This window comes from Orcinus orca, chromosome 4 (genome assembly GCF_937001465.1).
Source record: "Orcinus orca chromosome 4, mOrcOrc1.1, whole genome shotgun sequence".
Classification (NCBI taxonomy): domain Eukaryota; kingdom Metazoa; phylum Chordata; class Mammalia; order Artiodactyla; family Delphinidae; genus Orcinus; species Orcinus orca.
The window spans coordinates 40,204,480-40,219,338 of NC_064562.1; the positions used below are offsets into that span (position 1 = coordinate 40,204,480).

General features: G+C 35.2%; 1 protein-coding gene across 5 annotated transcripts in view; it reads right to left on the minus strand.

The window, feature by feature from the left end:
- Positions 1-14,859, minus strand: part of CDS1 (CDP-diacylglycerol synthase 1) — a 69,198-nt gene that overhangs the window by 16,398 nt on the left and 37,941 nt on the right. For all 5 annotated transcript variants that reach the window (XM_004285429.3, XM_033416020.2, XM_049709115.1 and 2 more), the window contains 3 exons: positions 5,244-5,302; positions 3,448-3,530; positions 1,604-1,691 (listed from right to left, as the gene is read on the minus strand). In XM_004285429.3, the coding sequence (XP_004285477.1) occupies positions 1,604-1,691; positions 3,448-3,530; positions 5,244-5,302 (230 nt within the window). The remainder of the gene's footprint in view (positions 1-1,603; positions 1,692-3,447; positions 3,531-5,243; positions 5,303-14,859) is intronic.

Here is a 14,859-nt window from a genome sequence, read left to right on the forward strand (position 1 = left end):
TGTCTCCTAGGATAATTCAATATTATTGTCATGAAGTAGGAGTTGACTCAAATTCAGAAGTGCCTGCTGATTATTTTAAAGATAGCTCATCGAATTAAATTGACCCATATCATATATATATATATTTTTTTATTTTAATTTTTTTCTTTTTGTGGTACGTGGGCCTCTCACTGTTGTGGCCTCTCCCGTTGCGGAGCACAGGCTCTGGATGCACAGGCTCAGCAGCCATGGCTCATGGACCTAGCCACTCCGCGGCATGTGGGATCTTCCCGGACCAGGGCACGAACCCGTGTCCCCTGCATCGGCAGGCGGACTCTCAACCACTGCGCCACCAGGGAAGCCCCCCATATCATACTGATTTAGGGGTTAACTTGCTTAATTACATCTGCGTATATTATACAACTAATCCAGCCTGGTAATTCACTAGAAATTGATGTTCAAAATCAGACAGTGAGATTCTTCTACAGCCTCTGAGGGCTCCTAAGCCAACAACTTCTCAGCTGGTATAAAATCCTTGACTACTTCACCACTTGCTCTTGTGCTGAAATAAGCTTTAGAGACTTTAAAAATGTATATAGCTTACTGGCCAGTATCCCCACAGCTCAGCTTAATGCTGTGTGCTGGACTCCTAAGTGGGGAAGAATTTAAGGAAGGTGTTTTTGAAGGACAGGCCATCCACGCACTCCTCTAGGAATGATAAACTATCCTTACATCACTCTGAACAAAACAGGTTTTCTATCTCAACAATTGTCTCAGTCCCTCCATAAATGCCTTCATGTGATTACATCAAAATAGCCAATTAATGCATTTGTCAGAATGTTATAAAAGACTTTGCCCAATATCTGAACTGAGTGAATCCTCTATGTAGCCCCAGCGTGAAAAGCTTTTTTATTTTTATTTTTAAAAGAAATCAGTTCTAGAAAAAGGTCTGTTTTTCCATGAGGAGTTGGTTTCTTTCTTTCTTTCCCAAGATGGGAACTGTATAAATTACTTCATTTTCTTCTTTGCCTCCACTGACTATAAACAGAACCAAATCTAAGGCAAAACTACATGGTCCCCTCATGTGTACTTTCCTGTCCCTTATCTTCACTTTTCCTTATCACTTGCATCATTCATCAGTGTTTTATTGTAGGACCTCAAATTTTTTCTTAAAACAAATTTGGGTATAAAAGTCTTTCAAATGGACATGAGTATGTGACAATGGTATAATATACACTTTCAAACAATCTGGTGAAGGAGGAGACAAATGAGATGGCTTGAGAGGAAAGCAGAGTCAAGGACAGGCCTGTTTAGAGGGTTGTTGGGAAGCAGAATAAAGAACCGCACAACAGCCAAGGGAAAGAAAACAGCAAAAAGATGACATGAGCCTTCACGAGAGAGGGGAAATGACCAAGGAGCCAAGAGAGTATCTGATGAAGAACCAGACGGAATCATTGGGAAATACAGATCACTGCCTCTGCACTGTGGCTGCTGAGGGCAACTAAGGAAAATCAAAGCACCTCAGAAATCAAAAATGTGCAACAGCACCAAATGGCTGGGAATTTCTCCAGTGGCTAATCTTTTAAGTTATGGTCAGGGTTTGCTTGTGGTATTTTTCCATTACCTTAATTAATGGAGTTCTTCCAAAAAAAAATCCAAAAAGGTAAGCAGTTATGTCATTGCAAATAACACTTGATATTGGAACAAGGAACCTTAAAAAAAAAAAAAGTCCGTATGATTAAGTGGCAACTATTTCTACAGCTTATGACTCATAATGAACCAATGCAATAATCCTTTGGATTACATTGCAGCCTAGCCCAGAACACAGCACGTACTAAAAGATTAATTAACAGACACAATAAATACCAACCAAATTTGCCCAGTTAGCAATTAAGCAGAGCAAAATCTATAAACATACGAGAAGAATATTGCTAATGAAAATATTAAATAATCAACTTAACTTTAAAATTAAACAATCAATTTCTATAGCTATGGACTTTCAAATTTCAGTTTTATGAGGAATGCCAACTAAAAACTGTCACTCGCCATCTGGCTCTACAAGGATTAGGTCACTAGCCACTGCAGTCGCTGACCTCCAACACACCCTGAAAGGAGTTCAGCACTGAGATCAGGAATGAGGCACTTGTGTGCTCTGGGAAACACTGGCAGAACAGTCCTTCAGAGAGTTAGATATTTTTTAGGAGAAGATTTTATGAGCCCCATTTCTTACATCTTCTCATATCTAGAAAAGCACTAAAATCATTAACGGAGGCATCTGCTCCCCATGACCAGCAGCAACCTTCTGCCAAAATGTGTGCTTGCTGGCACGTGCCCCCTTCACTAAAACCAAGTATTACTGACCTCCCCTCCGACCTCTTCGCAGCAGGTCCTCAGAGCTATCTGAGAGGCTGTTCTCCCAGGCTATAGTCCTCATTTGGCTCCAAATAAAACTTAACTCACAACGTTCACGTTGTGCATTTTTTTCAGCTGACAGGAACAAGTTACAATGGTATAATTTTTTAAAAACAGCCTTTCAAAAGAGAAATGAGTCAATTGTTCAGACAGTATAATCTGATAAACTTACACCAAGCTCTTAATACAAACTCCTTCAGGAAAAATTATTTTAATACTATCTTAGCCTGTAGTTGCATTAAAACCCTACTAACTGTACAGAACCTACTAATTTCAGTAACTGCCTCCCATCAACTAAAAGTTTGTATATGGAAGACAATCTTAAAATGATTCCAATTGTTTACACACACATACATATCTTGGTTAAAAAAACACAAACCTGTCAAGGGAACAAATTTATCTTGAATAAACCCATCAATTATAGAAGATTTTAATTACTGTATTTTAAAAGAATGTGGAGAAAATATAGTCAGATTTCTTAAAATCTTAAGTTTTTCTCCACTCTTATTTTTAATTTATAATAATTGTTATAATTTAAGTTAATTTTTAACTGATAAAAATGCTTTCTGAATCTGCAACCCACTGCTTATATAGCAAGTAACTCCAAATACCCGAAATCTGGACACCAACTCCTATTATAAAGGCAGAGTAGAACTTACCCAACTTTCACATTGTTTGCCGAAAAGCAAACTTTCCCTTTTTTCTTTTTTTGCATCCCACATAAACAATACACTCTTTTTAAACACAATTCTTTGTTTTTTTAAAAAAAGTCATACTAAGGTGTAGTAACACCTGAAAATGTAATTAATTGTTTGGTGCTTTTATGAGGACTTCCTGCATTTTATTTGAAACCTGAATAAGGAAGCTTTCCAGTTGTTAACAAAGCATTTGTCTTCAGTTGTCAAACAGTAAGCAAAACTCAGTAAGCTATTTTAATGGAATAGAGCAACAACAAATAGTACATTTTAGTAGAAATCTGTAAGACATTGTCGAATGTAAAAGAGCTTTAAAAGTGCTATGACTTAAATATAAAGCAGCATAATACTGTCCCCTTACCATATCATGCCTTCAAACAGATTTTGGATGACAAGATGTGACTGAGTAACTGTTATCAGTAAAGTGACATGAGTCCATGCGAACTGTTAATAGCACAACAATACAACAATTAGTGAACACAACGGATCAGTGCAGCCCACGAAGCAATTCTGAAACACAAATTTCTAGCATGACTGTTGGTCACATTTCATAAGATAAGGTCATACAAAATAAATGCCGTTAGTAAATTATATTAATTTTAGTGCCTACTGAGATCTGAAAACCATGAACACATTTAACAAAGTAACCTTAATTTATACACAAATCGAATGCTAATAATATTGAGATACACTACTAAGTTTAAAAAAGACATATTGAAAAAAACATAATCTTGAATCATGAGATTAAAATGATAATGAGAAGTTTATGCTGTTGCTATGGCATTTAGATAGGAGCTAAAACTCTACTCTGGCTGCATTCTCTAGTTATTAGAAGTGCTAAAAACGATTTTTCTCTGAGTTCACTATGGTACCATTTTCCAATAAAGAGTTATTTCTAACTTCAAATGATTCAAACCAGCAGGGATCAATTGCCCTTAAACTCAATCTTTTCATACTTGAAAGTTGATCTTCACAGCTCTGTGCAATGACAGTACTCCATTTCAAATTTCAAAGTCCTCTGTGTTTCATCAATTCCATCTAGCCTGAGAGATGGCCACTTTAACCACTTTTAGCATCATTAGTATAAGCAAATTGTGAACAAAAAGCGCTAACATTTCTATGTACTAGTCTCATAATTTTTATTGGAAGTTATGACTTTTCAAAATTCTTAGGATTTTGATTTATTCAAAATAAACCTATTTTCCATTTCAGCAAAAAATATATTATATTGGTTGGGCTTTTTTTTTTAATTTTCATCTGCTTATACAATCCAATTCTCTTCTACCCTGATTGCTTCCAAATGCATAAATGATTTTTTCCAGTAGGAACCATTTATATTTTCATAGCAGATTCTAGTATTTCTAATTGTCTTGATGGTTTCTAGATTTTCACTGAGAATTCTACTCTTTCCTCTCAAGACCCCCAGAAATTAGAAATGTAAGAAATACTACAATTTCCCAGCTATGGTGCTCAGCAGGATGTCTTAATGGGAAAAAGCACAGCATGAAAAATAGGAAATATACCCCAAATCCAAAACAAGCCTTACTAATACATGAATTCACAGATCTAAATACTACATTTTGCGTTTTACAGTCTTATAATTAGCTACCTTTTAAGGAAATAAGAGAAGGTCATCATGTACAATGATAAACTTCATAAAACACTGAACACTGTTCAATGATACACTGAATGAAGTATCTTTGGCCACGAAGAATCATGTGACTGTATAACTAACTATAGCTGCCAAGAAAATGTAAGCTCTGTTCCCCTTATGCCCAGGCTAAGGGCAAGTAAACATAGCTACTTTCCATACAAAAAGATGGTAGATGTTTCCAAGACTTACTAACTGTCCAGGAGACTGTGGAAACACCTCAAATTTCTACAAATTTAGGGAACCCAAATACTTGAATTTAATTTTATAGCCTTTGAAAATATTCAAAGAAGAAGTTTTTAGGAAAACTTTGGAAACAGTTAAAATTTTTAAATCCTCAAAAAATTTTCAACTTCAACTTTTTATATATAATAGTAATCCAAAATTCAAATATCCCTCACATTTAGGCAACTAGAAGATTAGATTATATCTTCTCACCACAGAAAAAAATAAAGGTAAAGGTTTTTATTACATACAGTGACTACAGAATAATGGTTAATACACACCATATAAAACTGCAGACGATAATGTTTCTTCACCAAGCTCAGCACAAACATGCAGAAACCTGTTCAAGAACAAAAAACATGGCTTATTGTATAATTTGTTACAAAGTTTAAGATTCACTGAGCTCATATAAGCCAAATTTCTATACCACATCTAGCTATGCTTTAGCTACTCACTCATACGCTCTCCTGCTCTTCTATTAAGCATTTTAAGTAAAAGCTTCTAGAGGGAAATGACCCTGTATTCTTCAAAATGCCTAATATAGTCCATGGCATAAATTCAATAAACATCTTCTACATTAATTAAGTGAATTAGTCCCTTGCTAATGTGTGGACATGGAAAAACAGATCCTGAATTTCAGTTCACTAAAATTTATTTGCTAGTCAATCCATCAAATGTCTGTGTAGAATGTTTCAATCTCTATATAATATAAAAATTAATAATAATTATTATGGCAGCTGACATCTACTGAACACTTACTATGTTCCAGGCTCTTGTATAAGCATTTGAGAAGCATTAACTCATTTAACCCTTCCAACCTTCCTATGATGTAAGTACCCATTATCATCTCCAATTTACAGATGAAGAAAAATACACAAAGGACTTCATTAATTTACTGGGGATCACAGCGCTAGAAAAGAGTTAAACCCTTAGATCCTAATGACTCTCAAGAGTCTTGTGGTTCCATAAACTATCATCAGCAAGATTCAGGTTAAGAGTGATTTGAAATTTCTCAGACCCATGTTATAATAATTACAGTAAAACATAATACTCTTAATAATTTCATGATGTACAAACAGTATTTGTGTTTCTGTTTATATCCTACAAATTTATTACCATAAAATTTTACTAAATAAAAATTCTACCTAATGAAATGAAATCTAATAGTTATATACTAAGTAATGGGAGGCAATATGAAGCACTTTTTGCCCAATATATCTGTGAAGTTTTAAAGATAATTATTTTTTTACAGAAGTAGATACTGGAAATGCATAAGCCAAGTTTAATTTCAGCTAAACAGCTACTCATGCATTCTATTCTGCAATATCTTTAGAGAGTTTTCTAAGATAGAAAACGAACTGTCACCTAATCTATCCCATATGAAATAAAGTACTAGACTTTGTATATCTAAGTTATACTTACCAAGGCAATTCTACCCACTGGAGTAAGCAAGGTTGATACTACTCTGACCAGAGCAAAGAATCAAACAGCAGCTGCCGGCAGCTATTTTTTGATGACCGATTTGTAATGTCAGTGTAAAGGATAATGATAAAGGAAGAGAATGCACACTGGCTCCCAGATCCTACCTCACCTCCTATTTGTCACCTATAGAATCTAACTGATTGAACTGCAAAAGAAATATGGAAACATTCTCTGAGTAGAGGCAAACTGACAGCCATATGTCACTTTCTTGAGAAAAAGAAAGAAAGCAAGGTGGGGCAGGGGGAGATTAAAACATGGAATTCATGGCACTGAAATCACCAGTAGCATAAAAGACCTCTTTAAAAATCATTGCTTTTAAATTTCTCTCCAATAGCAGGTAGATTTATTTTTTTGCTTAAGGAATAATGAAATTTCTATGCTGCTTTATGCCATTGGTCCATGGTTAAAGGTAGATTGGACTTGGTTCAGAGGCTAATAGGGTAAAAGCAAAGCAGAGGCAAGACAGATGCCTCTGGACCCTCCCCTTCTGTCCAAACGGACCTCTCTGGCTCTCCCTGCACAGCCTCGGGAACCTCTCAACATCATTAACTATGAATTACCTCTTCACAAATACTAGTACAACACGTTTGGTTGGTCTCTTTCTTGAAATTATATAATACCATTCACCCTTAAGCACTTCTTCAAATAAAATTACCAGCAGACTTATTCAGTACTTTCCTAATGATGATTTTTATCCAGGACAGTCTTGGCAACTCACTTTTACCTGATCCAATTTCACTGTTAAATCAACCAGTAGCAATGCAGCTGTTTAGGGTGCTCTAATAAAGGATATAATTATCTGACTCCTAGATACATTAAAATAATACAGTTCTCTGAATGTGGAAGAGGAGGATGTAAAGTGTTTTCCTAGCATATCTAAGGTTAAATATTATTTTCAAAGAAAAAGAATCCAAAAAAGAAACATAAGTTTACTTTTTCATTCACAACCATCTATGTGTATATTTTATGTTTAACCGTGTAAAAATACATACATGCTATATTTCAATAAATCTATGGAAAGCATAACTTTATACATTTAGATCCATAGTTTTACTTTTTCCCCAATTAACAAAGAACATTTGTACGGTTATATTTCCAATTAAAATCATAGGATTTGTTACAGTATTGTAAACAAAAGTATTCATTGAAAAAGTTTCCTAACATACAGTTCTTGATATATAATTATGTTTAGTTACACTTACTGATCACCATTTATATAAACAGCACTGTGCTGTCCATGCAAAGATGTGTATATCCTGTTGCCCAGTATCAAGGAGTTCCCAGGTGGTTAGGGAGAGCCAGTTACCCAACAGATTACAGACAATTATATTCAAAAAGAACAAAAAAGAATGAGATTTCTAAAGCAGTCAGGAGAAGTGAAGGGAAAAAAAAAGACACTGAAAAGTCCAAAAGATGGGATAGAGGAAATTTCCGAAAAAATGGACAATCAAAAAATATTTATGGAGCACTAGACACAAGATACAAAAAAATGGATAAGATAGTCATTCCACTCAAGGAGCTCATAATCTAGTTGAAGAGACAGGAAAATATAAAGAAATAATCAAGTTATTTTTAAAATTTCTTATTGGTGATTAACCAATTCAGTAAACACATGCAGTCCTTAACTCAAAAAACAAAGATGGACCCAGGATTAAATACTGGAGCTTACTGACTCATCCTTTACTTTCACATGGCTGTATTTTTCATTACACTTCCCTAACTAATCTAACTCCAAAACATTTCAAACATCATGTTCAACAAATTCAGAAGCACACTGCATTATGTGTGCCCATATTCAGCCACTAGAATACAACTGAGTTGTTTTAAAAAAGTTTGAACGTGCACTGTAGAAATTCACACAAACCAACCATTATATTGGCTAAGATAGAGAAAAGTTTTCTCTTAATCTGCACGTTGAGTTTAAGGTATAGAACAAGACTGATATGTGTATAGATTCTAATCATCTGAATTTAAAAACTGTAAGTGGTTTTGAAGATACAGTCCTTTATGAACAGTTGTTTGTGACATCTTTCAAAGATTTCATCACCATCCTTTGAGATAAAACATATTCAGGATATTTGGAAAAACATTCTTAATCATGCATTAATTTTAGCTATAATTTAATCTTATAAGTCCATTGATTTTTCTTGAATTCAAAGTATTATATTCAAGTTATAACTTACCCTTAAGGGTTTTTAAAAAGAAGTCAAAACAGTTAGCCATGCACAAATACAAGCAAAAACAAAACAAAACAAAACAACCAAACCACTAAACTTAATACGCCTTTAATATGCCTATCACTGGTTGGATAAAGAGATCTTAAGGTGATGATATTAAGGGTCCAACATCTTAAGCTTATTCACCCATCATTACTAGACATGTAATCACATAGTTGCTCTGGTTTCTAAAGAGCCCCAAATCCAAGGCCCCAAGATCTTTTTAAAATATATCCAGACTCTAGAGAAAACGTTGTTCCTATAATTTTCTTTTTGCTATCACTCAAATTCATTTTACAACAAAATTATCTAAGTGTCAGGATGATTTCCAGGTCCTAGTCAGTGAGTCATCTGGTATAATATTAAACACGTCATTTAATGTGGTGGGCCTTGGTGAGTGGGTCAGACCTGGATATACATACATTTTATTTTAATAAAATTCAACGTCAATGAAAGAGCTTGTGTTGTCTCTGGTTTTTAAATCTGCTAAGACCTATAAAAGTCATTTGACCACTGCAGAACTAAAATTTGGGCAGGACCCTTGGAATGCTGTTTAACGAGAAGAATTCCAGAGATTTTTATCAGCATAATTTGAGAGAAAGGTACAAATCTCTCAACAGAGCACACTTTCTATTTCCTTACTCCTGTTTTAAAGTCTACCTTCATTTGCTAGACTAAGCTCATGAATGTTGCTAATCATTTCAAGAATCACCAGTAAGGCCTCAAGACCCAGCAACCAAAACACTGATGCTGAAAAAAAATCTCTCTAAAAAGCACTGTGTGTGGATGTGCATGTTCTCAGCCTCTGATCATTCATCTAGTAAATGTGTATTGGGAACCTAAATGCCAGACCCTGTGCTAGGCACTGGAAATTAAAAAAACAAGAGAAACATAAAGTGAGTGCTTATGGTCATTTAATAGGACCATATTTAGGACACGTGTAAAATGATAACAGATATAGAATACTATGAATAATTTATATTGGAAGTTTCATCTCTTATCCCAGTAGCTCCTAGCTTACTACAAAGTTGTGTTTTACAGAAACAGACTCACAGACATAAAAAACAAACTTACAGTTACCAAAGAGGAAAAGGGGTGGGGAAGGGATAAATTAGGATTTGGGGGTTAGCAGATGCAATCTATAAAATATATATAAAATAGATAAACAACAAGGGCCAACTGTATAACACAGGGAACTATATTCAATACCCTATAACAAACCAAAATGGAAAAGAACATGAAAAAGAATTTATATATGAATCACTTTGATGTACACCAGAAACTAACACAACATTGTAAATCAACTATACTTTAAAACAAAAAAAAGTTTTGCTTTAAAAATACTTCTGTAAGACTGTAATAATGTCAATATCCTGGTGTTATCTTACACTGTAATTTTTCAAAATATTACCATTAGTGGAAACTAGGCAAAGTGCATAAAGGACTCTCTATTATTTCTTAAAACTACATGGAAATACATAATTATCTCAACAAAAAGTACATTTCAAGCCAATAATTTGGGATACAAAAGCAATTTTTCATAGACTATCATAAATAGCAGTTGGTTTCTAAGATCAGCCCACAGTATTTTAGGTTTTTTTTTTTTTAATTTTTTGGCTGTGCCACGCAGCATGTGGGATCTTAGTTCCCCAACCAGGGAATGAACACCCGCGCCCTGCAGTGGGAGCTCGGAGTCTTAACCACTGGACCGCCAGGGAAGTCCCATAATTTTTTAAAATTTATAACCCTCTTACTATTAAATATAAACCTCAGGCCAAGCCTACATTATATTTAGTATGAATTAGAGCAACAGGTTCCTATCTTGTCACTCTATTAACGTTATCCAACTCATCCTTCATTTAATTACAGATCTGGTTATATCATCTCTTAGCTTAAAATCCTCCAGTAGTTTTCCTGGGATAAAGCCCAAACTCTTCCCAGAATACACAAAGCTTCTCAAGACGGGGCTCCTGCTTACCTCTGCAACCTGCACTGCCTCTCACTGGTCCTGAACACGCCACCCTCTCTCGTTCTCAAGACTGTACAGCTGTTCCCTCCTCCTGGAATGCCCTTTCCTTCTGTCCACCTGGCAAACACCTGATTGTTCTTTGCTTCTCACGACACCTGTCATCTCTTCTTCAAGGTGTTCTATGGCCTTCCCACCCCCGCAAAGCAAGGCCCTCCTTCCCCTTCTTTATGCTCTTAGAGGTCCTTGTTCACATTCCAGCAATGAACTAGGGGACATGTGTCTCAGCAGTTGCAATACCCTGGAAGGCACGCTACCAGCCTATTTCCCTTGGTATCCTCAACACCATGTACAGTACTGGCACTTGGAAGGCACTCAAATGTTTGTTGAAGGAACAACACTGATGATTTTCAATAAGCTTCCATGATTCTATAAAAGAGCAAGTGGTAAGCTATGTCCATGGTGGAAATCAGTTAGAAAAAAGAAGAAATACTGATTTTGTTTTATAAAAGTAGAGTCAGAAATTTTAGGGAATGAAGAAACAATGACTGAAAAGGGTTGGTTGGGAGGCTATCATGTATACAATGTTATAAAAAGAAACAAGAAAGAAAATAAATTATATTGTCTTTACCCTCTCAATTGAGAAGTTATTTTCAAGTATAAGTTAGAGCAAATGCAAAGCAAGGAAATAGTAGTTGCCTTATTTTCTGACATGCTACCCATCAAATTTTGCTGTATGCACATCAGATGTAACTGCAGATACGGAAAAAGTGAGATAAGTTTAGATGTGCCAATATAAAACCACAAATAAGCTACATTAAGTGGGAAAAAACAGGTACAGGATGGTCTGCTCTCATTTGTGTACAAAAATGAGGGAAGGAGGATATAAACATATAAGCTTGAATACTCAGATAATGTCTGAATAGTGGTAGGAAGCCCCTGGAAAGAGTAAGTAAGGCTCTGAGCGGGGAGGGAGATATCATGGAATACTCCTTTTCAGCCCGAATTTTTACTGTGGGAACGTATTATGTTTTCATTTTTAAAAACTAGTTTTAAAAAACCATCCTAGGGGGCTTCCCTGGTGGCGCAGTGGTTGAGAGTCCGCCTGCTGATGCAGGGGACACGGATTCGTGCCCCGGCCCGGGAAGATCCCACATACCGTGGAGTGGCTGGGCCCATAAGCCATGGCCGCTGAGCCTGCGCGTCCGGAGCCTGTGCTCCGCAATGGGAGAGGCCACAACAGTGAGAGGCCCGTGTACCGCAAAAACAAAACAAAACAAAACAAAACATCCTAGGTAAGGACTCTTGAGATGCTTGGCTTTTGGTGCCCTCCCTATTCAGAACTCAGGGTGCTGAGAGAGCCAAGCCCCATGGAGAGCCCACACTCGGGTGCCCGGGTCACCAGCCAGCACTACGGGTCACCAGCCAGAACTAACCGTGCCCGTGAGAGTGAGCCACCTTGGACGTCTAGCCCACTTAGGACACACATGACCAGCACTACCGCCATCTGACTGCAACTGTAGGGGAGGTCTTAAGTTAGAACTGCCCAGTGAAGCCCAGTCAATCCACAGGACCAGGAGAAAAAAATTAGTTGTTGTTTTAAGCCAAGGGAAAAATAAAATACTAATCAAGGATTTCTGTTTTTAAATGGTTGATTGTTCATGTATTACATTTCTTTCTCTTCCGTCCTGGTAGCCCACTAAATCATGTTAAAAGAAATTAAGGCAAAAACCTACAGAGCAAAGAGAATTGAAGAAATGTCAAGGAAAAAAGAAGAAAAATGGCTACAAAGTTTGGAAGCTGGAAAACCGACTGGATGACTTTCAGCAGATCTGAGAAATCAGGGACAAGTAGAAGTATTTTCTAGAGAAAACTGAACAGAAAAGGCTCACTGGAAGGCAAGGTTAAGGCTTGGGCTTCTAAACTAGAGGACTAAGTACAAGTCTACTACTAGTAAGTGGAACCCTAGCCAAAGCAGTCAATTGTGAGAGCAGAACAAAGATATTATTAGAAATGTATGAACATAAAATATTTACCTTCTAAGCACATTTCATAGGAAACTATTAGAGGCTATGCTGCAGCAGAATGAGGGTGTTATCCTAGAAATTGGAAGACACATGAAAAGCCAAATCATGAGGGGACAGCTGACAGCAGGCCTACAAGCAGCCAGTCCAAACAGGAACAGGAGCCCAGACGTCCCTGGGATAAAGGTCACCAGGAAAAACGGGAACTAATGAACTCTCTGATTTCTGTGAACATCTGAAAAAATGACCAACAGACGTGGGACAGACTCAAAAGGAAAATTAAGGATTCCTACACAGAAATTTATGAAGGTGGAAAAGAAAAGGTAAAGAGCAGCTATTAAGGGCAGGAAAAGCGAAAAATCGTAAAAGAATGGAAATGTAATCAAAGATACTATCTGGCTCTATAGAAAGTGATATTTTAGGTACCTATTTAATAATATAAATAATGACAATAAAAAACTGAGTATGGAGAAGAGACAGAGGTTATTACAGGAAGTCAATAGATAATGTCTAAATAAATTAAGAAATAGGCATATTACTTAGAAAAATGAAAACAATCTGCAAGTGTTGGGGTGCAGGGTTATTGTTTACATTAACAATAACATTATCAGATTCTTTTGACATATCAGATTTTTTAACTAATGCACATATGTTAATGATTTATATTTTAATTAATCACAATTTTACTATTAAGTAATTATAAGAATTATATATGAAATAAAGTTATTGTTATTACAGACACTTTTCTTGCTAATAAGAAGTCTTGCCTGTAAAAATATAGACTAAGAAGGTACAGTATGCTTCTCTCCTGTAATAGTAAAGAATCCATCCCAGAATTTACCTTACATTTAACAAAATGAATCAAACGTGTTTGTTTGATAAGAGAAACTATGCAAAATTTCTTTCTACCATGAAAAAAAATGTCACAGATGATGTTTAATGAATGTAAAATCAGAGTCAAGCATATTATTCTCCAAAATTTTAGCTGTTAGCAGTCATAATTAATCTCTCTAATAATCATGATTCTTCTAAACTGATTAGAATTTAAAATGAAATAGCTACCTTAGAATGAATAACTTCTTTTGCCCTTGAAAGAACAAAAATACTTTTCAATATCTATTTCCAAGAATGAAGATACCTACATTCAATATCTATTTCCAAGAATGTATGTTAGACATATCAATTTTAAAAAATTAAGTAATGGACTGAGAAAACTGGACTTAACGAAAAACCTGAATGTAAAACAGGCAATTTCTTTGGAAAATGTAGGTTCCCCTGCCCCAAAAATGATTCTCTGAAAATTACCATTATCATTTCAGATTGTATTTCATTCTCTGGCTTCCTAGAATCAGAAATAAAATAGAGACCAAGATCTGCAGGGATGTTTATTAAAATTGAACACCATGAAAAAGATCATAATTACTGAATATAAATGACATACTTTTAAAGGACTGGACATTCTTCCCCACATATTCTGTATATTTTTTGTTTAATGAGAAATGGAAGTCATCCATATTGTATTCAGTTTCCAGAATTGTATTAACTGGAGAAGAATTTATTTATGAGAAACTCCTAAGAGCTAAAACAGTAACTATTAAAAGCTAAAGTGAAAACTCACAAATAAATTTCATTTCCTCCTTTAAAAGTGGAAATAATGATAATGATAAATACTTAAATAGTACCAGGTACTGTTCTAAGTGCTTGACAAAGAAACTGAGGCACAGGTAAATTAATTAAATTTCCCAAGGTTTATTCAGCTAGTAAAGGGTGGAACCAGGATTCATACTGGCAATCTGATTTTTAAACGGTACATATCTAAATCAATTTCTTAGAAATTTCTTTTATGATTGGTAAACTTTAATGGAAAACAAATCTATTAATTCTAATGTTATCCTAACTATCTGATTCTTAATCTAAAATCATAAAAACATGTGGCATAGCCTACTATAAACAAATATGTATATTTTATATATATATATATATAAATGAACATATAATAAACCATGTCAGGAAAACTAAGTACCCCGAATAATTCTATATGAAAACTCTATTTCCTAGGAACAAATAAAGCAATACATATGTGAAAGTTTCTTTGTAAATTATACTTGGTAAATAACCCATATATTTAAAAGTGCCTTTACTATAATTTGTGAAGAAAATTTTCAAATATATGGAGTGACTATTAAGCAAGTACTTTTTTTTAAACCAC